Source organism: Rhododendron vialii, chromosome 12a (genome assembly GCF_030253575.1).
Source record: "Rhododendron vialii isolate Sample 1 chromosome 12a, ASM3025357v1".
NCBI lineage: Eukaryota > Viridiplantae > Streptophyta > Magnoliopsida > Ericales > Ericaceae > Rhododendron > Rhododendron vialii.
Window position 1 is genome coordinate 28,986,672 of NC_080568.1, and position 25,578 is coordinate 29,012,249.

Sequence of the window (25,578 nt, forward strand, 5' to 3'; positions counted from 1 at the left end):
AATACGCATTAATTAATTAGAGGGGAAACCCGAAGAGAGCTTGAGGGCCATTGCAAATGAGAATAGCTAGCAAGGAAAGCGCATAGATGATCCACGAGATGACCCTAAGGCATAGGGGAAAAGTTATGGTAACAGCGAAGAAGAAAGCCGTAACCCCAAAGAATACTCCAAGATTGTCGAGTACGCGGGCTGCATAGGGTTGCTTCGGGGCTATGTATTTAGCCACGAAGATAGAGGCAAATGCAAGCACAACCATTAGGCAGAGGGAGTGGAAGTATAGGGGGTGAACGGTGTGTTTTTGGAGTGATTGGGCGGCGATCTCAATTGCGCCTGTCAAGCAGAAGGCTACGACTAGTGTCGGAAAATCGAGGTTGTTCTGCTGCTGAGCATTTGGTAGCGGTAACGGTGGTTCAATTGGTACTAGTACCAAGTCAGGGGGCTGGTTTGGGGGCTCAAGCAGCAGAGTATTTGGTAGCGGTAATGGTTGTTGAATTGGTAGTGCCAAGTCAGGAGGCTGGTTTTGGGGCTCGATGGGGGAATTTGGAGGAGTTGGAGTCGGAGGCGGAGGTTGTCCCTGAAAGAACTGTGCCAAGGTTTTTCTCAATGGGCGCATGGTTTTCATTCCAAACACCGAGAAGGCTAGAAGAATATATTGGCAAAATTTACGAAGTCTTAATTCTATGGGTGTGGGCTATATATACAAGTTCTTCTCTTTTCTTTATCATCTCAAATGACACTAAGGCGTATTATAAAAAACATTTGGCCCACCGCAACTTTGTTTTATCTGCCACGAACAACTGCTTTTTGATCCGTTCTTTTTTTTATTGTTTGAACATGAATCTCAGTGTTCAAGTCATCAATACCGTGTTTGGATGAGTTTTTAAAATTTTTTTTGGAATTATAAGTAGAGAGAGAATGAGAGTAATAATTGAAAGTAGAAGTAATGAGTGAAGATAAATAGAGAGAGAAATGAGAATAATGAATAAAGATTGAGATAATGAGTGAAAAATAATGATTTTTTTTTTGTCACAACGATATATATCAGCGGGAATTAGTGAGGGTGTTAGAGTTAGTACGGAGAAACCAGAAGCTATCCATAGGCCTGGCCCCTAAAGGGCCTGTCCCTGTTGGACTCGTTGGACTCGAACCCAGAACCCTTCTACAAAAGAGAAATAGTGACTCACCAATTGGACTAAGCAAACAAATTTTCAAAAAGGAAACGACCAAGCAAACGAATTTTCAAAAAGGAAACGAACAAGGAATCGGAAACTTTTTACTAGGAATATTATAAGAGTATTATAGGAGACTAGGGAGTGTTTGTCTAGAGTCATTGTTAGTTACTCCCAAAACAAAAAGCATACTCCCTAAAACATAAGAATTATTCAGTAGTGGGCCAACATGTCGCAAAAGAGACTCGGGATTACAAAAAAAACAAGTGTGCAATTACGACCCATATAACACAAATTATTATCCTTTCTATCAAAACCATCCGCCACGTACAACTGCTTTTTAATCCATTCTCTTTTTTTTTTTTGAACATGAACCTCAATGTTCATTAATGTTGTATTTGGATGAATTTTTGAGAATTTTTTTGAAATTATAAATAGAGAGAATAATGATTGAAAATAGAAGCAATAAGTAAAGATAGATAGAGAGAAAAATAAGAATAATAATTAGAGATAAAAATAATGAGTAAAATATAATAATTAAAAATAAAAATAATGAATATTTTTTGAGTTGAATAATTTTCTTAAAAAAGAAACGAACAAGGATTCTGAAACCGTTTACGAGTAGACTAGGGAGTGTTTGTCATAGGAGACTAGGGAGTGTTTTGTCCAGAGTCATAATGATTGCGAGTTTCTCCAAAGCAAAAAGTATACTCCCTAAAACATAAAAAGGAAACCAACAAGGATTCTGAAACCATTTACTATGAGTATTATACGAGTACTAGTATTTATCCGTGCCTACGGTATTACGTTATTACGTACTTCGGTAATACCGTAGGCCCGGCATTTTTGTAATATATATATATATTTTATTCCAAAGTCAGAAGTCGAGCAGTAGGTAAAAAGAATCGATGACATTTTTGTAATATATTTGTAAGAGTGTGAGTGTTTTCTTAAGAGAGTTAGAGAGTACACATCAACCTTTGGATCAAATGAATCTCAGTACTTTTTTTAACTTACGTTTGTATGGTCTCCGCACCATTTTATTTTATTAGGTAAATTATAGGAGACTATGGAGTCTTTGTCCAGAGTCCTAATGATTGCGAGTTACTCCAAAGCAAAAGGCATACTCCCTAAAACATAAAAAGGAAACCAACAAGGATTCTGAAACCGTTTACTAGGAGTATTATAAGAGTATTAGTGCTTATCCGCGTTTTACAGCATTACGCATTGCGTATTTCGGTAGTGCTGTAGGCACGGGCATTTCTGTAATATATATTTTTTTCTTTCAACGTCAGAAGCCGAGCAGTAAGTAAAAAGAACTGATGACATTTTTGTAATATATTTCTAAGAGTGTAGGTGTTTTCTTAAAAAAGTTGAAAACTATACATCAGTCCTTGGATCAAATGAATCTCAACTATTCTTTCAACTTGTATTTGTGTAGTATCCACGCCCTTATATTTTATTAGATAGATTGTAGGATACTATGGAGTGTTTGCCCAGAGTCATAATGATTGTGAGTTACTCCAAAACATAAAGCATACTTCCTACTAAAACATAAAAAGGAAACCAACAAGGATTTTGAAACCGTTTCCTAAGAATATTATAGGAGACTAAGGTCCCGTTCCAGAAATCTTTTTAAAAAATAAGCAGTTTATTTCACATTTTCAAACTAAAAAGTAATGTAAATAAAAAATTATTATTATTATTATTTTACACCTTATAAAAAATCTTGATGAGATCTATCAAATACTTGAGATTCATATTGATTGAAAAATTATTTGCGTAAATACGTGATTTTTGAACTTAAAATTATCTTATTAAAAAATAAGTACTTATTGAGAGTTCTGGAATGGGACCTAAGGAGTGTTTGTCCAGCAGTAGTGATACTCTGACCGAAGGATTTTCCCGCACCCTTACCGCAAGTGTGGTCCCCACCTTAAAAAAAAAAGGAAAAAAGAAAAATGGCCAAACGGGCAAAACCAAAACAAAACGCCTTCCCTCACCCAAAATTCACATCACGTTCTGTTCGAGAAGAGAGAGAGGACAGCCACCATCACCACCGCCGCCGCCAACTACCACCAACGCTGAGTCCCATCACCACCTCCAACCACGTCAGCAGCTCCACCTCCGGCACTCTCACCGCCAAAGGTCTCTCTCTCTCTCTCCCAAAAATTAGGGTTTCAAAATTGGGGAAATTTTGGATTTTTGTGGTCAATTTGATTGGGTAAATTAGGGTTTCAAGTTGAATATGGACTATGATTCTCCATCTGTATCTAGAGCTATCCAACCTGTGACTTGTCTGGCTCAACAGTCTCAGTGTTATTTTAATCCTCGATCTTGATATTTCTTTGTTAGATGAGACAAATTATTGACATGTTACAGGAGCTTAATTTGGAGGGATTTGTGACACAAGAAATCAGCTTCCAAGATATCAACAAAGCTTTTGAGTTACTTCTCCAGGGGATGCATCATATGGATGGATAAATAGAAGGATTGTTGCTTGTACTAACTTCTATTTCTACTTCTGTTTTTGTGTCAACTATGCCATTGTATTGCAAACTAAATTCAAGCATGTCCCTGCAAAAAAATTTTGATCAGAGCACATCCCAGAACATTTGCCACTACTAGAATAATGGATAAAGAACACACTAAGAAAGTTAGAAAGATCACAGTTTTGATGAAAACGTGATAAAGAAATGTGAGGTGAATTTTTAATGTCACTTTGCTAATAAAACCGTGGTAATTAACATTTATTATAACAGTTTTAATAGAACCGTGATTATAAGTGCTTAATTTAACCACATTTTCCTGCAAGTGTGATAAAAATGTGTCTATTTAATCACGCTTCGTTACAACCATGATAGAAATGTGTCTATATTAACCACACTTTCCTACAAGCGTGATAACATGAGTCTATTTTAACCACGTTTTGTTACTACCGTGATAAAATCTATCTTTCTTGTTTGATTTAACCACATTTTTTTTAAAACGTGATTAAATGTGTTTACTTATTTTAATCACGTTTATCTAAAAGTGTGATAAAATTTTCTTTTATTTATTTTAACCATGTTTTATTAACAACCGTGATAAATTATTTAGGTGAGGAGAGGACCTACAAGATTTCCAAAACACTCCTAAAAAAATTAAAAAGTTTGGCGCGCATTTTGCCGCCAATTCACCCAATCCTATAGGCTATAACCCCGGCCTCGTTTGAGCAACTAAAGGAAAACCCAACTGTTTCAGCGCTTTCTCCTCTCCTTCTCCATCCCGGTGAGGTCGGCGCCCTCTTTCTCTTCACTGTCGCGTCTTGTCATCTTCGTTAACCTTCGTATCCTGCAGCATGTTTCATCGCTTGCTTCCTGTTGCAACATCCGCGATCACCACCACCCTTTCGATGAGAAGGGGATCCCTCGCCCACAACCATCTGTTGAGGTGATTTTGATTAGAAGAATCATCCTCTGGGGTTAGTGTTTCGCCCAGATTCGATTTCTCTTTTCGAACTTTCCCTCCTTGCTCTTGTTCTTGTTTTGTACTTTCAACCTACGGTGAGTGTTTTGGGACTTTGTCTCGGTTATCTAATCAATGACGGGCTATTTAGTTTAGTGCTGATTTCCAGGAAAGATATTCGAATGTTGATGGCGCTTCCTCCATTCGCACCGAAGTCGTGCTTATTTTTCACGGTAAGCATGCTCTTGGTCTTTTGGATTGTGATTATGTGGATATTGACAGATTGTTATGTGTTTTTTACAATCACGGATGATTCTGCACATTAGGTGTTCGATAAAAGTACCAAACGAGTTTTGGTATTAATTAGTATAAGAATTGCAATCTATAGGAGTCTTAAGTCCCACACCGGCACTTGGTAGTTCCAATTTTGTTGTTTCTACTTTCTCTTCCCAGTTTTTATGTGCTATATTTCACAAGTTAAATTAAAGCTTCAATTGTTGTTTCTTGAAAAAACAAAAAGGAAGTAAAAATGGCCTCTTATCCATAGAGTGATCGTGAGTGGCAATGGCAATGGCACTGGAATCCCCCCTATTGCATCGACGAAAGGTGCAATTAAGTTCTTCGAAATTGGCTTTGTTAACAAACTCAACTTATATTATGTTTGTTATAGAGCTATTCATGTTAATCTCTATTTGCATATTTATAATGCGACACATGGCTGACAACTAACCAGATAACCGACCTTATGGCGCTACTTTATTTAAGTGTTATTTAGTAATATTTTAGATTCGTTAATTTATCCTGTGATGTTTTTCAGCACCCAATATGCTTAGGGTGTCTGTGTAAAAAGCAAGATGGTGAAACTAAAGAAAAACTTACGTGGCTCTGTTTCAGTCTCCCAAAACTCAACTTTAGTGCGGCTATTTGAATTGAAGTTGAATTATGTTTTTTTTTACGGTGGGAGGATTGTAATATATATTGCTTGTGACCTGCATAATGATATGTTGCAGGTGGTAGAAGAGATGGGTTGGTCACAACTTTGCAACTACAAGGCTAGAGGTCATTGTATGTATGTATGTATCTTGTTCTATGCTATATGTGACATAATTTATCCTTTTTTTGGGTAAATTATTGATGTGTTTGTAATTTTCCTGCTTGCAGACGACTGCCAATATTCAGATTTGGTATGGAGACTATGGACTATAGTATGAGTCTTGAGGAAAACTCATTTGTCGTTGTTGCAAATGGTAGACGAACTTGAGAGGCTAGTTAGCTTATTTGTCATTCGTTTTTGCTTGAACATTGATCTAGCTAGGCTTTATTTTTTTGGCTCAATACCCGGACCATGTAACATGTTTGATTCTCTTATTTGTGTGTAAAACGCTTTCAGATTAATATATTATAAGTTCACATATTGGCTTTTTCAATTAGTAAATGTATTTGCCATACCATTGCAGTATGATGCACTTGTACAGTTAGCAATGGGGAACAAATTTTAGGTTCAGAGCTGGAAAGTATCTAATTTAAGAAAATAAACAAGTTCACCACAGTTTCTCAATAAAGCGAGATATTTAAGTCCATTAACAACCACGGGATCTGGAAAAACTGGAATGTTATAGATAATAAGATCACGGTTTTAGTAGAAACTGTGCTTATTTGATTGAAAATGATCACAGTAAAGAAGATATGATCACGGTTTGAGTAAAAACTATGATTCTTTTATATATTAAAACTATCACAGTTTGACTAAAAACTGTGATTAATTCATTTAAAATGATCACGTTTTTTTTTATAATACTGAGATTTTTAATTGGAAACAATCACGTTTCTTACCTATGAAGCACAATTTTTAATTAGCTTGTATCACTGTTTATAACCATGATTAAAAGTAGGACTTTTAATAACGGCCCGATAGACCACGGTTTTGTAACCGTGATAAAAATCAAAAGATTACGGGTAATAAGTGTGATCATTAAGCATTATTGTAGTAGTGTGCTAAATTCTATCATGAGAAGCTAAAATTCTATTTTGTAGGTGCCATGATGATGTTCAGTTGCTAGCATATGGGACTTCAAAATGGGTGAATAACTAACTTGAAAATGGTTCCCTTGGAATGAGGATTTCAATCGGGTGAGATTTGGGCATGGCAATCCAGTGCAGTTTTTACGACTCCGACCCATAGAGAGCCCTTGGAGATTCTTAAATTCGAAGTCTTCCTCAATTAATTTGTACCAGCGGAATTGAGCCCTTTTGTGGAGCTGTAACGGCTTCTTTTTTGGTTGAAATGCATTGGTTTTGTATTGTGTGGCCTCTTTATGTTTCATATTCTGGGTTAGGACTGGTATAAGGAGTCTTGAGTCTATTGTAGCCTCCCTTTGTGGGAGTGAGTTGGTTTCTTTTGTTGCTTTGTTTCATGTTTGCTGGGGTATGCCCCTTTGCTTACTGTAATTGGTTGTGGAATTGGAATAATGAAATGTTAGTGGCTACAATTGTAAGACTCATGTTGATTACTTTAATAATGAAACATGTTTGCATTTTTCTGAGAAATTGAATCTGTCAGTTGAGATATTGGAATGGCATAGTTTGTATTTTTGCTATTGTTTGATGAATGGAATGGAATAGAATGCAAAGTTGCTTGTGGACTAGATTTCACAAGTAATTCGTATTTGTGTCGTGTGCTAATCAGTGTTATGGATCCCGTACCGTCCCGTCCCGGATTTGTGAAATTCCGGTAAGTTGACCGTCTGATACCGTTCCGGTGCCAATACCGGCGATTACTGGTCTGTACCGGAAAATTCGGCAAATCTCGGCCGAGATGTCGTTACCGAAAATTTCGGCCGGTATTTTGCAAAGTTGGGCCGTTTGTAATTTCATCAGATTCCGGCGAGTTCCGGCCTTAACTGGCGAGTCCCGGCGTTACATGCCAAAGAGAAAATAGGAGAAATAAAAGAAAAACAGAAAGAAGGGGAAGAAGACACGAAGTTATGGAGAACAGAGGGAAGACGAAAAGTATTTCTGGAATCGATTTCTGTTCAGATCTAGTCTTTTAGAGACATTCCGATGAACTTCTCTGTCTTCTTCATGCCTCTTCACCCTTTAGTCGGTTCCTGCCAAAGTTTTTGGTTTTGTGGTGCAGTGACGGAGTGGGTAAAGTAATACTTACAGCTGTATAGCAGGAGCAGGAGGTAGCTGTATAGCAGGAGCAGGAGGTGTGCAGCTGCACATCAACGTAAAATTCAATGCTAGAGTGTTTTTCTTTTCTTTTCTTTTTTTGGATTTGTAAGGAAAATAATGAATTTAAGTTAATTACGTAGATTTTGTTGTCTTAATACATGTATTTTATGATGAATTGCATGGTATGAAAAAAAAATTTGAATTATAATTATGTATAATTATGATATATATTATAGTTGCGGTAAATCCGAAACGGTACCCGGTACCTGACCGGTACCGGTACGTACCATACCAGTAAGAAAATCGGTACCCTGTCCGAAACGATATTCAGAACTTTGGTGCTAATGAATTTTTGGCAAGAAATAACTATTTATTTTTCATGTCCCAAGCAAGTTATCCATTTGGCTGGCAGATAGCTCTTCTCTTCCATAAAAATTGATTTGTCATGTTATGCATTAGGCATGTTCCAGACTTCATTCATTCTTTTATTTTCATCGGTGCAATAACGGATTAAGGTTAGATCGGAATACAAAGAACCAAATACCCATCTGTGCATGATTGATGAAGAGCTTGATATACCCATTGGCCAACAACACCAGAAAGTTTGAAATGAATAGCAGGCTAGTAACCATTTTGGCAAAAAATAGCTATTCAAACCAATATACACCATAATTTCAACAAAAGAAGGCCATTACAAACCATATACTTGATCAAGAAAAAACCTTTATAGCATATCCACAAAAAACACTTCATCATCCCTGTCTCCAATAACAAAAAGGTGCCAGGTTGGCTTTCCACTCATTTCTTCAACTTCCTGCACGAAAAAAAACAACAAAACCAAACAAAATTTAAATGGCTTCACTCCTTTCTTCAACTTATGAGATGGTAAGCATGGACAAACAATTGCACTCAAGAATGAAAAAGAAACTAAAAAAAGGAGATGAGCAACATAATCTCAGGATCATTCAGACTACCAACAGGAGACGATCATCACCTTGTTTTCTATTGTTCACATTATCTCTTCCATTCAACAAATCCAAAAAACTTTGTTGTCCTCCTCCCCAACCCTGCTCTTGACTTTCAAAAAAGTTTGATTGTCCTCTCCAAACTTGAGTTCCCGTAATTGATTGTCCTCTCCAAACTTGACTATTGAATAAACTTGGCATGTTGCTTTGTGAAGTTGGGAAGTTGCCCAAAAATTGGTTGAAACCTGTTCCACTTGTTCCAGTTGGGCATAAAGTTGGAGAAAATGGGAGGATGCTTCCGGCTTGTGTCATATTTGGTTGCAAATTCTGGGGCATCATGTTTGGCCACATAAATTGCCCCATGTAGCCTGGGATACTCTGCCAAAAATTAAATATAACATGAAACATAATACATTGATTATAGAAGGAACGAACTTAGCAATTAAAAAAAGTTTCTTACATTTACATTTACAACACTTTCTTGTGTCCCAAATTCATTGCTTACTGCATTCTCCTGGACCTTATGAAATTAGTAAAACAATATAGCTAATAAGCATTTATCCAAGATATGCATATGTCCATATTAACAAGTAAGCAAGGGCAAGTTAAAAAATAAACTTATACCTTCGCTTTTTCGTTAGACAATGTCTTATTTTTTTGTTCTCTTTTCTTCTTACAAATTTTTTCAACACCACCTTGCTTTCTTTTTGATGGAGGTCTCCCTTTTCGACGAACAGATTTCGGGTCTAGGATGGTCATGTTCTCTTTGGAAGGTAGAACTATATCTTCAAATGAAAAGGAATCATTTGGAGTATCAGAAACCATATTACTTTCACAAACAATCGAAGATTCAAGCAGCTCTCCTTTTAGCTCCTGTAGCCGTCCCATGACCTTTTCATACTTCTCTTGAGAATCTTCCGCCAAATTGGCAACCTCGTTAAAGAGATTGCACATGTTGTCATGCCGACATGCTTCAATTGTCGAGGACGAGTTATCGTAGTTGATTCGAACTTTAGTGTGAGCCCTTTTCAGATTTTTGCTCCATCTTCTCAAGACATACTTCTCAGGTATTCTTTGAACTCTCCTTTCATGGAACACCATAAGTTGATGTCGACACACCATTCCTCTAAACTCAAATAATCGACAATTACAATTTGCTTCATTGGTCTCACCATTAAACTCAACCTTAAATGACACATGTTTTGTCCTTTCCTCTTCCCCTTCTCCAAATTTGATGTCTTCTTCTATCTCATATTCTGACCAAACATCACCTACTTTTCTTTCATACAAAGAACAATTAAGTTTTCCCACAATTTCGTCTTTAAACTCTTTAAACTTTGCACGCGTATAAGCACTTTGGAATTGTTTCTCCAACTGAGCTGCAGTTATGCACGGGATGTAAGAGTGCAAATCTTTCATATCTTCATAGTTTTCATTTTCCACATTTTTAGCCAATGCATTCTCATATTGCTCTACAAATTGTTTCAAAGTCGTCTTCGAGTTGATGTAACCATCAAAATATGAATTCATACTCTCACTTCTTTGTGTGGATGACATTCCCGCCCAAAACACATCCTTCACAAAAGCCGGCACCCATCGATTCCTCTCTAAATACAACCCATGTAACCATTCATTATTTTGAAGTGCGTACTTTTTGATGAACATGTCCCAAGCAACCTCAAATTTCTCTATTGTCAGTGAATCATAAACTACATTGTGCAAAGAAGGTGAAATTGATTTACGCTCCTCGCAGTTTCCCAATTTTTCTGGCACCTTTTTCAAAATATGCCATATGCACCACCGGTGTCGAGTGTGAGGGAATACTTCTTCTATAGCATTCTTCATGGCCATACATTGATCGGTAATAGTTGCTTTGGGAGTACAACCCCACATGCATGTCATCCAAGTCCTAAATAACCAGGAGAATGACTTTGTGTCTACATGAGAGATGAGTCCACATCCCAATAATATCGACTGACCATGATGATTAACACCTACAAATGGAGCAAAAGGCATGTCATACTTATTTACCAAGTATGTTGTGTCAAACGTCACAACATCCCCAAACTCTTTACAAGCTGCTCTACTCATTGCATCAGCCTAGAATACATTTACTAGTCGAGCCTCATCATCCAAATCCATGGCAAAAAAGAAATCAGAATTGTCAGCTTTCATCTTCATGAAATAGTTATGCATCGCCTCAGCATCTCCTTCAACAAGTAATTGACGTCGCTTTTTATCCAAAAAATTTCTGCAATCTCTAGGAAGAAATGGAAGGTTCTGAGGCCCCCCGCTTGAATTTGAAGTGAGTCATAAGTCTTGTACGACCTAATCCTGGCTTTATCATTCAATAGGAGCTTTCTTTTCACATGTTCATCAAGCACCCTATAGCATTTGTGAAACCTGGTCTTTCCCGGGCTATTATCATGATTGTGTACCAAGGCAGCCCGATTTAACCTCCACTTTCCATCCGGGTCTCTAGACAAATTAAGCCGAGCTGGACACTCAATTTTTGTTTGTGGCCGTGGTTTGACCGGATTGGTTGCTGTGATCACCGCCTTTCCACCACGATTGCACATAAAAGTTACATGTCTCAAGTTTCCATCTTTCCCCTTTCTCGAGTTTCTTTTTGCCACAGCAAACCCCTTTTCTTTAGCATATCTTAAATAATATAGATAAGCTTCATTTGGTGTGTTGAATATCATTCCCTCCTTCGGTTTAACTATATGTTCAGAAATCTCTATTGCCTCATTTTCATCCTCATTAGTACCTATATCATCACAATCTTGTTTTGAAGAACCATTCGATACCTCTTCTTCTTCTTCAATGTCTCCACTTGATGAGATCAAATATGATGGTGATGGCAACGGAATCACCTACATGTTCAAAAATTAAACGAAGAAGTAAGCATTTTCACAAGCTAAGACAATTCTATTTCTATCTATTCTTAAAAAAGAAACAAAAAAAATTCTAAACAGAGACCAATAAAAATAAAAGCTTTTCCTTTCACATGAGCAACAGCCCAGACTATTTCATCCAAACCCCTTGGCCTTCTCAGTGTGTACATTTAGCCATATGGACCTACTAACACTAGTTGCTTGTCAGTGTGTACACAAAGTAGGATTTATGCTTAAAACCTATAACTAATGCTGTTTATTGTCTCGTAAAATTTTAATCTTGCACCATGATACATTTCTCATGCTTTATCTTTTAAAATTTGAGCATTCCCTAAATTAAAAAAAAAAAATTACATTACTACAGGATGAACATTCAACACTGCCAATGTTTATTTACGTTTCTTAGTTTGTGAAAGCCCACTTCCACTCAGAGAGAGAGAGAGGGAGGGAGGGAGAGGAGGAGGGACCTTTGGCGGTGAGAGCTCGTCACGATTTGACCTAAATTTTGGCGATTCTCGTGAGATGGAGGTGGTCACCGGAGGTGGAGACGCAGACATGGTGGTCGGCGGTGGTGATGGGGCTGTCCTCTCTCGCGAACTCGAACAGGGATGCAATGTGGATTTTGGGGGGAAGGATTTTTGTTTTGGTTTTGCCGATTTTTGATTTTGGAGGGAAGGGCTTTTGTTTTAGTTTTGCCGTTTGGCTTTTATCTTTTTTCCTTTTTTTTAAGGTGGGGACCACACTTGCGATAAGAATGCGGGAAAATCCTTCGGTCAGAGTATCATTACTGTTTGTCCAGAGTCATAATCATTGCGAGTTACTCCAATAAAAAAACATACTCCCTAAAACATAAAAAGGAAACCAACGAGGATTTTGAAACCGTTTCCTAGGAGTATATAAAATAGTATCTACCTACTGAAGAAGAAAGACTCGTCCGTCTCATCCACTATAATGACTTGTTACCCTCAACACTATTGATTTATTTTCATAAAATTCTACCCCAAATTCTTTTTTTTAATGATAGGGTACCCTAGAATTTATGCACTTTTATAGAGTTTTAGGGTGCACTTTTTTATTATAGGGTTTTAGTGGTTTAAATATTTTCATAGGGTACCCCATATTTTTTCGGCACTTTCATAGGGTATCTCATGATTTTAGGCACTTTTATAAAGTAGCCGGATTTTAGTGTTTTAGACACTTTAATAAAATATCCTAGAGTTTTGTTAGGCATTTTCACTAACTTTTAGTTATTAGTGATTTTTCACTAGTTTTGTAGAAAGATTTTATTAGTAATCATGCAACACAATTGTCGATCCATGTCCTAAAGCTAAAAAAATAAATTTGATGAATTTTTGGCAAAGTCCCCCGTACAACCTGGGAAAAGGGAGAGCTTTTACAGGTGGGACCATGGGAGTGATTTCTGTGATAGCTTTTACGGAGAAATTTCTGAGTGGGATATAGGTGGCGTATGGCATACGGCATGCAAGGGGTATTTTTGAGAGTTTTGGTGTCTTTGGATTGCGCGCGTTAAAATGTTACCGTATTGGATGGACTAACCGCTGCAATATCTATTCTAATATATAAAATGAGAGCATCCTTTAGTGTCTCTTTCCTTTGTCATGTGTTTTTTTTTTTTCTAAAATACCTTCTAACAAAAAAATTACACAAAACAAAATAATTAGTTTTAGGAATATATTAGACATTTTACCACACAAAAAAAACTCCCAAAAACAGTTACCAACCTTTTCCCTTCAATTGCTCCGTCTCCAGCAGTTCCCTCTCATTCATTTCACCACTCTTTTCGGTTGTTCCACTGCAAAACTTGCTCTGTTTCAATTAAGGTATTCTCTCTCTCTCTCTCTCTCTCTCTCTCTCTCTCTCACGCACACACACACACAAAAGCAATAGTCTTATAAAGTACATAATTGTTATTAGACATATTAGTAATAGTTGTACAGTAGCATTTTATCTGATAGTCTTTAATGTAAGTACTTATACTTATGCATTTTACCTTCATTGTGATTAAGATTAGTAAAGTACACGAGCATTGCATTTTGGTGATCTATTTATTTGGATCGAGGTGAGTGGTTAAACATGTGATCCCTTTTTTTGAAATCTTCTTGAGCCAATCTATTATTGACAATTTGATATTCGTTGCAATCCGATAATTGAGAATATTCGTGATTGATCGATTGCCCTTACTTTTATTGTTGTCGATTCGTTGATTCCGTGATATTATTATGACTATGCAGTGAAGAATGAGAAACTTTTTCTGCATCAGCATAAGAAACTTGCATCTAATTTCAATGTTTTTATAGCAAACTGTTTTGTATTATAGCAAACTGTTTTTGGGGAAGATTAGTTGGAAAAAATAAGTGATTTCAATTTTGTTGGACAAGTGCAAAGAGTGGTCGCCGGAGTCAATGGTGATGGTGGTTGGCAGCATCGACGGTGGGAGGTGAAAGTGAGTTAACTCGATAGTGTGTGTGGTTTGGAACTGAGTTAGTGAAGTTGGGTCAAAATTTTGGGCATCATGGTGAAATTTTGAATTGAAAAATAAAAGAGACTAGAGGCTGGGGCTCGGATTTTCACAACGTTTTTGTAAAAATGTTTTTCACAACGTTTTTGTAAAAATGCTTTTCACTTATTGTTTGATCAAAACAGCCTCTAGTTATTACCGGCATGAATATCCACCACCAAACAGACCAATTCGCGGCGACTACCACAAACACTTGTGTATACACAAATTCCAAACTCACACATACACAACTTCTCTCACATTACGTGTGGACCTTGTGTATAATGTACGTACGTGCAAGTGTTTGTGGTACTAGACTCGTTGTTTTCAATCCCATTTGAAGACTTCATCTTGTAATCCAGTTCATGTCGGGGCCTTCAAGCCAATCATGAAGATCCAAACTCTTTCATTGTATAAGAGCCTTTGAGTTTGAGTACAGCATAGACGAGAAAATTATTTTGTACCAGTATGATTTAAGGCCAAGTGACCCTATGAGGCCGGTGGAGAAACTCGGCCTAAACTCACATTAACCTTGAAAACAGTTGACAACGAAGAAAATATATGATTAAATCTAGAAAATATTTTTAAGCTTTAATATTCGTTAAAGAAAAACGAAAGGTTGTGTGGTTTTTTTTTTTTCAGGAAACCTTCGCAGATGGCTTGAGTGAGCTTATATTTGAGTCATTCTTAATTTGAACAACTCGACAAACATAAGCACTATGAAAAACTAAAGTTTTCTCTCTCGGCTTGCGATCATCTTTTTAACGAAAATTTGTTTTAGATTGGTTCAAATTATAAACAATTTTCAACATGTTTTTAGGGTCGGTTGAGACTTTCAAATGTAAACACAATCAAAAAACTTGAGTTGATTTAGCCCAAGTTCTTTTTTTCATAAATGTGACCTTTAGTTTTGAATGAAAAGACATTTTTATTAAAACTGGCGGCTTCAGGGTTTTAGACAATTTACTCTCAAACCTACGAGTCTAGGCTTCAAATGTAATTTTACTATAGAAGGCTCAGATGTAGAAATTATAGACTACAATTGAGAAGACTAATAACGATATTAATATATAATTTACACATATACCACCGACATGTTCTTATCCTATGTTTTACCTTATTCGGATCCGTATCATATCATATATATTTTGTATTTTTTTTATTGAATAAAAATAAAAATAGATTATAACCTACCGTATCTACATATATAGTGTATATGTGCTTCATGAATAACAGTATTACTACATCCGTCCCATTTTGTTCGTGTCAGTTTTCAATCGCGTATATATTTCAATATGAATCTTTAAAAATATGTAATATAAATATTATTTTCAATTAATAAGTTTATAGTACAAAACTTTTAAAGTTATCAAACATAAAAGACCGGTACGAATAACGAAAATTGGAGGAAAAAAAATACTAAATAAATTGGGACGGAAAAAGTACACCGGAGTATGAACCAAAACCAACCGCGTGTTTCCCCACCCTCCACAAACACCGTAATTATCCACTCCTAGGTCACCATAATTTAAACCACCACACCCCCCACCCGAGAAACTTTTTGGTATACCCGGTATACCACAAACTTGGTATCTCCTCCTCACAAAAAATGTGACACTTGGCAAGCTGTAATTTACAAGGACTTCAATTGTAATTATTCCTCCCAATTCATATTGGGTTTTTTTCTGGCACAAGCGCCTCTTGGCACAAAAAAGCTAAACACCCCCGACCCCAAAAATTGGTTGTTAGGACAAATAAGCCAAGTGGCTTATTTTTTTGTCCTTATTCAAAAATTTTTTTTGCATTTTTTAGTTTGTCGTTAATTTTTGAGGGATTATTGCATCGTCATGACGAGAGGAATCTTAAAAGTAAAAAATTATGATCGAAATCAAAAAAAAATTTGACGATGCAATAATCCCCCAAAAATTAACGACAAACTAACAAATGCGAAAAAAATTTGAATAAGGACAAAAAAATAAGCCACTTGGCTTATTTATTCAAACAACGTGCTACTGTCCCTGCTAATCTTTTTGCTATCTTCTCATCTATTTTTATATTTTTTAATATTTCCAGCTCCAAATAAAAAAAAGATCATTATTTTATGAATAAGTAACTACATGTTTCAAGGGTTTATTTTTTTAATTGTAATTTAAAGGTAAAGTATAAATTATGAGGATTTAGACCATTCCAAAAAATAAAAGGTCCGCAGTAAAATTTAACAATAGTAAAGTTTCCGTTGAAAGCACAAAGATTTAACAAAACTAGAATAGCCAAAAATTAAACAAAAACTACAATGACTATATCATTTTGTTTTGCCCTACGAATTCTAAGAAAGCCTTTACCAATATCTGTTGGAATTGATTTTTTACAGGAACCCTTCAGAAAAATATTTTTAAAAAGATGAACGATTCGGATCATTTTTGTGAAATCTCAATATGAGCCCCACAAAAATATATGTGCAAAAACATATGTGCAAGTAGCACAGTTGTTTTACCTTTTAGCATTTGTGCCGGAAAAAGAGATTGTTTAAGCGCCAATATGAATTGGAGAGGAATAATTACACTTGAAATTCTTGTAAATTACGGTATCCCGGGTATACCAAAAAGTTTCTCCCCCCACCAACCCCCCGCCCCTCCAAAATGACGACAACGGACGAAAATCGTTACCAAATCCTCTCTGCCTTTGTTCGAATTCCCTTGTTTTTCGCTCCCTGATACTACCACTCGGAGGAAAAAGCCGAAAAAATTTTCAACAAAAAAGAAAGTGGAAGAAAATCCCGAGTTAGATTCAGATGACCTCGTTGAATATGAAGACGTTAAGTGGTTTCAATCCGGGCACGACGGCAACTAGGTCGTGGCCGGGGCGACTCCGGGATTTCGAGGCGCTGACGAGGAGGCAGTGGTTGAATTGCGGGAATCGCGCCAGGACATTGAGAATCACCGCTTGTGCTTCTATTAGCAGCGGCGGAGGAGGGAGTGGTGGGGTGGAAGGTCAGAGAGAGAGAGTGAGAGTTCGTTTCTGTCTCGGAGCCAGACTTACGCTCTGTTGAAACAGAAAATGGAAGTTGCTGCCAAACTGAGGTAAATTTTATAGCATACTAGTTGGCCGGGCGCACGATGCGTGCGCAAATCGTATTATGCGAAAGAGGAAAATCTTCAATTTCGATTAATCTCTGAAGAAGTTTTTTTTTTAGGCAGTTAAAGAGTTAGAAGGGTTAATTTAGGGGATAAAAATGCGAGTCGGCCTCAAACTCACCGTTCACACCATGAAAAAGTGTTCCCTTTTGTAATTGAAATCGGCAGTAACAGATAATAGATATTTTCTTTGGTGAGTGTTGATGTAGAAGAGGTGTTGGATAATTTAGGTTTTCTAGAGCATGCATTTTGATTTTGATGATGTACAATCTGATATGTGAAGTTATCTACTGAAGGAGGAATCGAATTCAAATGTTTGGAGTAGTTCAGTATTTCATGTAGGAAATATCTATTCAAGAAGTTTATTTGAATAGTTTTTTGGGGTCGGTCGGGTGTTAATTTCAAAACTGTTTTTGTTAATGCCAGCTTTTGTAGTGAGTAAAAGACTTGTACCATGTGTAGGGCGCAAGGTTGATGCATTAAAAATTCTGGCATTGACAAAAATAAGATGGGATTAAAATTTCCCATACATCAAGCCTCAAATTTAAGATTTAGATTATCCTGAAGAAGGATGTGAATAGGATTCTTACGTAGTTTGGGTTCATATTTAAGATTTAGTTGGATGGACGATAGGGTTCATTTCCCGCCTCCGTTCAGTTTAAAAAGTGTAGTAAATGTGGAGATCCGTAATCACACACTCATTGCCCTCAAGATCCCTGCAATCCAAACTAAGCCTATATTGTCTTTTGCATCGGTTTGTGTATAATTGTATGTGTAGATTGGGGTCTTTTTATGCAGTTCCACTCTTAAATTTATGATTGATTATGATACTCTAGGTTTTGATTTGATTGTAGGACTACAAAGAGGCAGCTAGACTTCGTGATTCACTGAGATTATTTGCGGAAGAAGAACCTATTTTGCGGCTTTGTAGATTAATTAAGGGGGCAGTTGCTAATGAGAGGTTTGAGGTACCATATGCTGATTCCTTAATTGGCATTTTTCTGGAAAGTACAGTAAATGCTTGTTATGTTACTAGAAATTATATTATTGTGGGAATTCATTTTTAATGATGTCTTATTGTGATCGGTAAGGTCTTGTCTTACATGGAAATTAGAAAAGATTTCATCGTGTGTTTGCCTCAGTCTTAGATAATTGATTTGGGTTTAAGTGACGCACAGAATTTATGTTCAATAGGCTATGTGTAATGCGCAGTGCATAGTATTTTTTGTGATTGATCCTCCATCATTTCTTTTTTTACTGAACTGTCATTTCCTCAAGCGGGGTAAGTTGGGTGTCTGCACAATTAATTGTTGTATGTCAAAAGTCGTGGTTATACTTTTAACTTTTATGCTCTAAGCCTCTAATGTGTGTACTATTTTCGTTGCGAGTTTCGAACAAGCAGAACGAATGTTCATAAAGTCCATTATGTAGGCGTTTTTGGTCATTGTAATGAAAGGGTGCTTCAAGCCAATGGGAAAAAATAAAGTAAAATGAAAGGGTGCTTCAATCTAGGTTATCCTACTACAGGCTGAACTGCTGCGCAAACCTTGATGTTTTCATTCAATCACATGTTCTCCTAGTCCTCATTTTTTTTTAATTTTTCTTTAGCTCTAGTCGCTTTGATAAGTTCCTGGTTATTTTTTCTGTCTTAAGACATGCCTTTTTTCCAATAATATCAAAATGATCTGGACATAACAGAGTTGCATAAAGGGCCAATTCTTTTGTACTTTTGTGATCAATGACAATATTTATGTGTCATGATTCTATGTATCTCCACTAATCAATACAGCTGAGCATGCAACTGGATGTTAACTCTTAACTGCAATGGGATTATGAACTATGCTACATTTTTTGAGTTTCAGAAAATATCTAGCCAGCATTGCATCTTTGTTTTTACTTTTAAAACTTTTTCTTTCTTCTTCATCTCCTTTCAGGATGCTGCTAGGTACCGTGATGAACTGAAGGATATTGCCCCGCACTCTCTCTTGAAATGTTCAAGTGATGCGACGACATTGGTGGGTAAACCATCGGATTTCTCGTGCTAATAAGTTCTTAGGTTTTACTTTTACTTTTGCTTTCTGTGTCTCAGATGATTCTGTCTTTTCCTTGGGTTTTACTTTTGCTAAATAAATAGGTACTTGCTCAAATGTTGACAAGTTGTTTCATAATGGCACAACAGGCTTTGAAGAGATAAAGATAAGATGTGTTTTAAGAAATGGCATTAGATGTTTCTTCATGTTCTATATACCGTAGCTTTTAAATTATTTGTATGTTTACCAATTTTCATCTTTTAATTCAATTATGATAGAGGTTCATAGAATCTCTACTGGGGTATACATTTACTGAACGTATTGATGAAAAATCCTGTTAATGAAATGACTTTAGCTTCAATGAGAATGTCGAGATGGAGAATCGATATTACCAAATCAAAGATAAAATAAGAAATAAATCAATGGGGAAGGAGTAAGGGGCGGACTGACCATGTACATTGTAGGTTGATTATTTACCTATAAGGAGTGTCTTGATAGATGTGGTAGATGGATAGTTGAAGAAGTATAGGAGGCGAAGGAGAATATGGATTTAGGAGGTAACAAAAGACATGACTATGGGTAGCCACAGTGGAAGGATATTGTCAGTAGGGCCGGACCAATACATTGAGAGATGTTCTTGTTATAGATTGATTCATTTAATGATCTTAACATATTTTGGCACGACAGCTGTTACATCATTTTCTGAGGACTCTGGGGGTCTTAAGTATTAGTAATATTATGGGTCAATTTTTGGTTGTCACTTCTATGAATCTTAACAAACTGCATCATTTACATATTTGGATATCTGACCGAACGTTTTGGAGTTTTAGTTGTGTTTGCCTATTGAAACAAATCGGTTTGTCGTCGTTACCATTCCTCAACCTACACATAATGTCCTCGGGTTTGGATTTAGCATTTTCTCTTTGGACAATAAATCATTAACACTATCTCAAGTCTCAACCAGTACAATAGTCTTCTTAGTAGTGAAAAAGAAGTGGTAAAACTAATGCATCATTAGTTTATATATAAAGTAAACTGGAAGAATCTATTTTTATATATTCTGGCTGTGTACCACAAAAAGGACTGATTTGGTATTCAACTGTGATAGCTTCTTCAAAGACTATAATTCAGCTTACACTCTTCCACTAGATTTCACACTTGCTAAATTCAACAAATCATTATTTTTCATCACATCTGGAGCTTAAAGTAACAAGGGTTTTTTTTTTTTTGATCCGCGACAAGGTTTACTCCGTTGCTTTTGTGGTTCGTCCTAGTAGTGTTTTAGACTTGAATTGAACTTTTAGTTTCTCCTCGGAGTTAACAAAGCTTGCTGAAAATAATTCGACCATTGATATTTCAAGTTGAATTTGAAAATTTTCAGGGAGTCAGGGTTCAAGTTAGGAGCGTGTACATTGAAGGCCGAAGCCAGCCGACAAAAGGCCAATACTTTTTTGCATATAGAATAAGAATTACGAATAACTCAGATCATCCCGTTCAACTTCTCAGAAGACACTGGATTATTACTGATGCAAATGGGAAGACTGAAAATGTTTGGTGAGTTATGAGTTCTTATTATTATGGAGTAACTATTTTTGCATTTTCGAATGTTGATCCCTGAAGTTTTTTTTCCTCCTTTTTTGGGAGTGGGATACAAATGCCTGAGTGATTCAGCTGCTTCTTCATTGCAGGGGAATTGTAGTTATTGGCGAACAGCCGGTTATACTTCCCAATAATGGGTTTGAATATTCATCTGCATGCCCGTTAAGCACTCCAAGCGGGAGAATGGTAACTTTAATTTCTGCCTTCCCAATTAAATTTTTGCTAGATCAAGTACTGAAAGAACATTTAAGTCTTGTAGATACCGTACTAGTTGGTGATTTGGTACTCCCTCTATCCTCTTTTTAAAGTTTAGTATTTCATTTTGGGCTGTCTTTTAATAAGTGTCCATTTTGCAAAGTTAATGGGTAAAAGTTGGTATATTTTCTATTTTGCTTCTAAAAGTATATATTCCATTTTGAAAAATTACTGAGTAAAAATGTAATGATGATGTCTCCATAGAGGGTAAATAGGAAAAATAGAGATAATAGTTGATGTGAAAGGTGTAATGATGATGTTTTCTTAATAAGTTGAGTTACGAGTGAGACATTTAAAAAGGGATAGAGGGAGTACAATATTCTAGCAAAGGGCAGCATGAGTTGATAGTTGCATAACTTATGGCGATTGGCAAGATTCTATGTTACATGACTCGGGCACGATATTGGGTAGGAGTGTGTGTGAGAGTGCTTTGGATGATTGCATCACAAATTCGGGCTAGGGTCCTAACCAGTTACCCATCCAACCGGTCCAGTTTGGATCCGTTGTGGGCCCTTTCTGGGCCTACAACAATGATTGGAACCTCTCATTTTGGGAAAATGACGGCTAAGGACATGTTTAATAATTAATACCCGTCAAAGACATTTTCAGCATTAACAAATGTTCTTAGCTTGTCATTGGCGGGTATTAATTATCAAAACACGCCCTGGGCCGTCATTTTCCCTTTCATTTTTTAGAGCTCGTTGAGAACATTAGCCACGCCAAAAATCACGTTGATTGGATATCGTTTGATATGGTTTCAAAATGTATTAAGTTTGGGAAAAAAAAAAGTATGTAACACTGGATTACAACCCATTTGACACAATTATCCAAAGATAAATGCATTTCGATATCATATCAAACAATATCCGATCAACGTGATTTTTGGCGTGACCAATGTTCTCAACAAGCTCTAAAAAATGAAGGGAAAATGACGGCCAATGACGGATATTTTCAGTATTAATAAATGTTCTTAGCATGTCTTTGGCGGGCATTAATTATCAAAATACGTCATGGGCCCTCATTTTCTCAAAAGTGAACGGTTCCGATCATTGTTGTGGGCCTGGATAGAGCCCACAATGGATTCAAACTGAACCGAACTGGTTGGGTGGGTAATTGGTTAGGACCCTCACGGTATAGTATTTGGAGTATAATCAGAAGAACAGATTTTGATATGTTGTTGATCTTTTTACCGTTGCCTAGAATCGGTTAAAACTTAATATATATGGCATTCATTATAAATGCATCGATCTAATCCTTTAAAGACAAATTTGTTTGGCCTATAGCACTTTTGTTTAAGTTTTTGATTTAAAATTGGTATACTCAAGTTGCTTCACGTAAATAAAAGTCCCATTTAATTGCAAGTCCGAAAATTTAGCTAAAGAAATTATCTCATTCCATACTCTCTCTGTTCTATATTGAGAGTCTACCACGAAAGGTCGTGCCATTAACTACTTCCGTGTATAATTTTTTGAAATTTTTTTGTTACCAAATTAAAGTACTAATCGATATCTTTAATATGGTGCGAAAAAGTTTGAAAAATTATACACAGAAGTAGTCGATTTTTTGATTTGAAAAATGACAAAAGTGAGAAAGTGAGACTCTTAATATGTAATGGAGGGAGTACCAAGCAAAATATACATTGATAAATTGTAGAGTAAAATTAAAATAACAAAAACTAAACATCAAACTCACTGTATGGAGGGGTTAGGGTAGGAAAGATAAATGGTGAGGGATGATTTTTCCTTACGTGATTGGAGAACATGGGATGCTCATATGGGACGTATGGGGTTGATTTTCTGTTTACCTGTTCGAACCGGCTCTAGGGAAGGATGAGGAAGCGCCCGCTTTAGGCCCCAACCCAAACTCGAAAAAGAGGCTCAAATTTTGGTGGAACATGTATTGAGCGTAATTATTTTATGGGAAAATGACGGCCCAGGACGTGTTTTGATAATTAATACCCGTCAAGGACATGCTGAGAACATTTGAGTACATTTCTTAATGCTGAAAATGTCCTTGGAGGGTATTAATTATCAAACACGTCCTTGGCCGTTATTTTCCCTTATTTTATTACTAGATCCCAACAAAGCAAAAGGGCCCAATTTTTGTTACATGTATCGCAGTTCAATTTTTGGACATAAATGAAAATGCAAACTTGTTGCCCCTTCCATACAGGCGGAAGAGCATGCTCGGTTTTTATTTTTTTCGCATTTCATGCTGGATAGGAGCAAATTAGGGTTCATGGTTTGAAGAAACTTGAATCATCGAATAAAATATACAAAAGTGCTACACACACAACCAATCTCTAGCCGTCCATTGCTGTAATAAATAGCTAGGATTCGCTTAAACTCTTCCCCATAAAAGTTAAACTTTTCCTGAGAAGAGTTTTTATAAAATCTAGACCGTCTAAATACATCTGGATGGTTAGAATTACGCACACAATCAACACAACGGTTGTGCAAATATAGATAAGATGTATTTGGACGGTCCAGATGTAATTCTGACCGTCTAGATGTATTTGGACGGTTTAGATTTTATAAAAACTCTTCTAAGGAAAAATTTAACTTTTATGGGGAAGAGTTTGAGCGAATCCTAGCCATTTATTACAGCAATAGACGGCTAGAGATTGGTTGTGTGTTGTGTTTTACACAACCATTGTGTGTATAGCACTTTTGGAAGATATAATAGTGATCTACATACTAAAATTTCGCCTTAAATACTATAAGAATGGATACATCAAATTAAACTTTTCCTGAGAAGAGTTTTTATAAAATCTAGACCGTCTAAATACATCTGGATGGTTAGAATTACGCACACAACCAACACAACGGTTGTGCAAATATAGATAAGATGTATTTGGACGGTCCAGATGTAATTCTGACCGTTTAGATGTATTTGGACGGTTTAGATTTTATAAAAACTCTTCCAAGGAAAAATTTAACTTTTATGGGGAAGAGTTTAAGCGAATCCTAGCCATTTATTACAGCAATGAACGGCTAGAGATTGGTTGTGTGTTGTGTTTTACACAACCATTATTTGTATAGCACTTTTGGAAGATATAATAGTGATCTACATACTAAAATTTCGCCTTAAATTCTATAAGAATGGATACATCAAATTGAGCCCGATCTATGAAATTCAAACCACCGATCGATGAAATTCAAACCAATGGGGTACCAACGGGTATGCGGGATCCACTCTGAATCCCGCACGGATAATCCGAGCCGTTCAACAATTTTTATTTTAAAAAGAAGAGTGGGCAGAGAAAAATCAGTTCAATCCGATATGTGTAGGCGCTTGATCCAATTTTCTATTTTTTTATTCAGATTTCAGGTGCAAGACCCGAAGTGGACTCTACATTCCCGTCGGTATCCCATCGATATCAATTTCATCGGTCCCCTTTGGACTAACGTATCAAATCATACACAACTAACAGGGGAACTATCACGGGTGGAGACTCATGAAAGAAAAAGAATTACTACTAACCAAGGACAAAAGGGAGAAAAATATGTATATCCCACTTGTTAGAATGAATAAGTTTTGGAGTTTTGTATTTGTAGCTTTTTTAGGTTAATTTAGCTCTAATTTTTGAACGAAAGATTTTTTATTATTATTTGAACGGAAAGTGTATGAAATACCCCAAATTTGTATTTTGCCTTGGCCCCCAACAAATTAGAGCTAGCCATGTTTGTGTTATTGCTCTAGCCGTTAGTTTCGGAAATAGATTTCAGGAATATTCATTCTAATATCAACATCCGAACACTCAAAATGTAAAAAAAAAGCTTCCAAACACTCCGTAACAGTTCCACTAGTAGAATATTAGCAATACCGAGATATGTGCCTTGAAGAACCTTGTTAGAATTTCGAGACAAGTAAAGGGGCAAGTCTACTAATACTTTCATTCTTGCAACCAATCTTATGGAGTAACATATTTATGTGCATGCCACCCTCAAATAAGTTCATTTTTCTGATAACTCAAGTGTGGCCAATTTACGCGAATCATGGGAACATATCCACAACAGCAAGACAAGATAATCAAGTAAAATTCTTTTCTCTCTCTCTCTTCCCCTCCTCCCTCCAAATATTGGAGGTGGGGGGCTGCTGTGCCCGAATTTTGGGCCCACTTTGATCTCGCTCCGATGATCGGAAGCGTTCACTTCGTAGAGCTCGTCAAGTAGAACAACTATGCAAAAAATCAGCTTGATTGAATATCATTAAGTGCCTGATTGGAACTTTTTTATCTTGAAAAGAATGGATCCGAAACACTGGGTCAAATCCACTGTAACCCATGGACCGAGAGTTATATGGATTCCGATCAGGCACTTAATAATATCTAATTAAGCTTAGTTTTTGCATAGTTGTTTTACTCGACGAGCTCTACGAAGTGAACGCT

The 25,578-nt window shown here is 36.5% G+C and overlaps 3 protein-coding genes and 1 long non-coding RNA gene across 6 annotated transcripts; 2 read left to right on the top strand and 2 right to left on the bottom strand.

Moving 5' to 3' along the window:
- Nucleotides 1–4,267: 4,267 nt before the first annotated feature.
- LOC131311019 (uncharacterized) lies at nucleotides 4,268–6,032 on the top strand. Of its 3 annotated transcripts, XR_009195371.1 has the most exons (4): nucleotides 4,268–4,632; nucleotides 4,773–4,849; nucleotides 5,627–5,685; nucleotides 5,778–6,032. It is a non-coding gene; the product is annotated as an uncharacterized LOC131311019 (long non-coding RNA). The 3 variants fall into 3 exon arrangements; XR_009195369.1 differs by having other exon boundaries at nucleotides 4,268–4,849; nucleotides 5,627–5,689; XR_009195370.1 differs by having other exon boundaries at nucleotides 4,268–4,849.
- Nucleotides 6,033–8,298: 2,266 nt separating this feature from the next.
- On the bottom strand, nucleotides 8,299–9,125 carry LOC131311712 (uncharacterized). Its single transcript, XM_058339268.1, has 2 exons — nucleotides 8,785–9,125; nucleotides 8,299–8,604 (listed from the first exon to the last, which is right to left on the bottom strand). The coding sequence occupies exons 1-2, from the start codon at nucleotides 9,116–9,118 to the stop codon at nucleotides 8,597–8,599; spliced, it is 342 nt and encodes a 113-aa protein (XP_058195251.1). The 5' UTR covers nucleotides 9,119–9,125; the 3' UTR covers nucleotides 8,299–8,596.
- Nucleotides 9,126–9,197: 72 nt separating this feature from the next.
- On the bottom strand, nucleotides 9,198–10,846 carry LOC131309634 (protein FAR1-RELATED SEQUENCE 5-like). Its single transcript, XM_058336243.1, has 2 exons — nucleotides 9,380–10,846; nucleotides 9,198–9,275 (listed from the first exon to the last, which is right to left on the bottom strand). Exons 1-2 carry the CDS (start codon nucleotides 10,844–10,846, stop codon nucleotides 9,198–9,200), a joined length of 1,545 nt encoding a protein of 514 aa, XP_058192226.1.
- Nucleotides 10,847–16,961: 6,115 nt separating this feature from the next.
- On the top strand, nucleotides 16,962–25,160 carry LOC131309635 (uncharacterized). Its single transcript, XM_058336244.1, has 7 exons — nucleotides 16,962–17,160; nucleotides 17,204–17,250; nucleotides 18,159–18,272; nucleotides 19,239–19,319; nucleotides 20,716–20,888; nucleotides 21,023–21,119; nucleotides 24,519–25,160. Exons 1-7 carry the CDS (start codon nucleotides 16,962–16,964, stop codon nucleotides 24,711–24,713), a joined length of 906 nt encoding a protein of 301 aa, XP_058192227.1. The 3' UTR covers nucleotides 24,714–25,160.
- The last annotated feature ends 418 nt before the right edge of the window (nucleotides 25,161–25,578 follow it).

What these genes read in the sequence shown, in the direction of transcription:
- LOC131309635 (XM_058336244.1), top strand. Translation starts at nt 16,962, where the DNA reads ATGACCTCGTTGAATATGAAGACGTTAAGTGGTTTCAATCCGGGCACG. An exon ending in GAAGTTGCTGCCAAACTGAG is followed by an intron (nt 17,251 to 18,158) that starts GTAAATTTTATA and finishes ATTTGATTGTAG; the next exon opens with GACTACAAAGAGGCAGCTAG. An exon ending in TTGCTAATGAGAGGTTTGAG is followed by an intron (nt 18,273 to 19,238) that starts GTACCATATGCT and finishes ATCTCCTTTCAG; the next exon opens with GATGCTGCTAGGTACCGTGA.
- LOC131311712 (XM_058339268.1), bottom strand. Translation starts at nt 9,118, where the DNA reads ATGGGGCAATTTATGTGGCCAAACATGATGCCCCAGAATTTGCAACCA.
- LOC131309634 (XM_058336243.1), bottom strand. Translation starts at nt 10,846, where the DNA reads ATGAGTAGAGCAGCTTGTAAAGAGTTTGGGGATGTTGTGACGTTTGAC. An exon ending in TGTCTAACGAAAAAGCGAAG is followed by an intron (nt 9,276 to 9,379) that starts GTATAAGTTTAT and finishes TAATTTCATAAG; the next exon opens with GTCCAGGAGAATGCAGTAAG.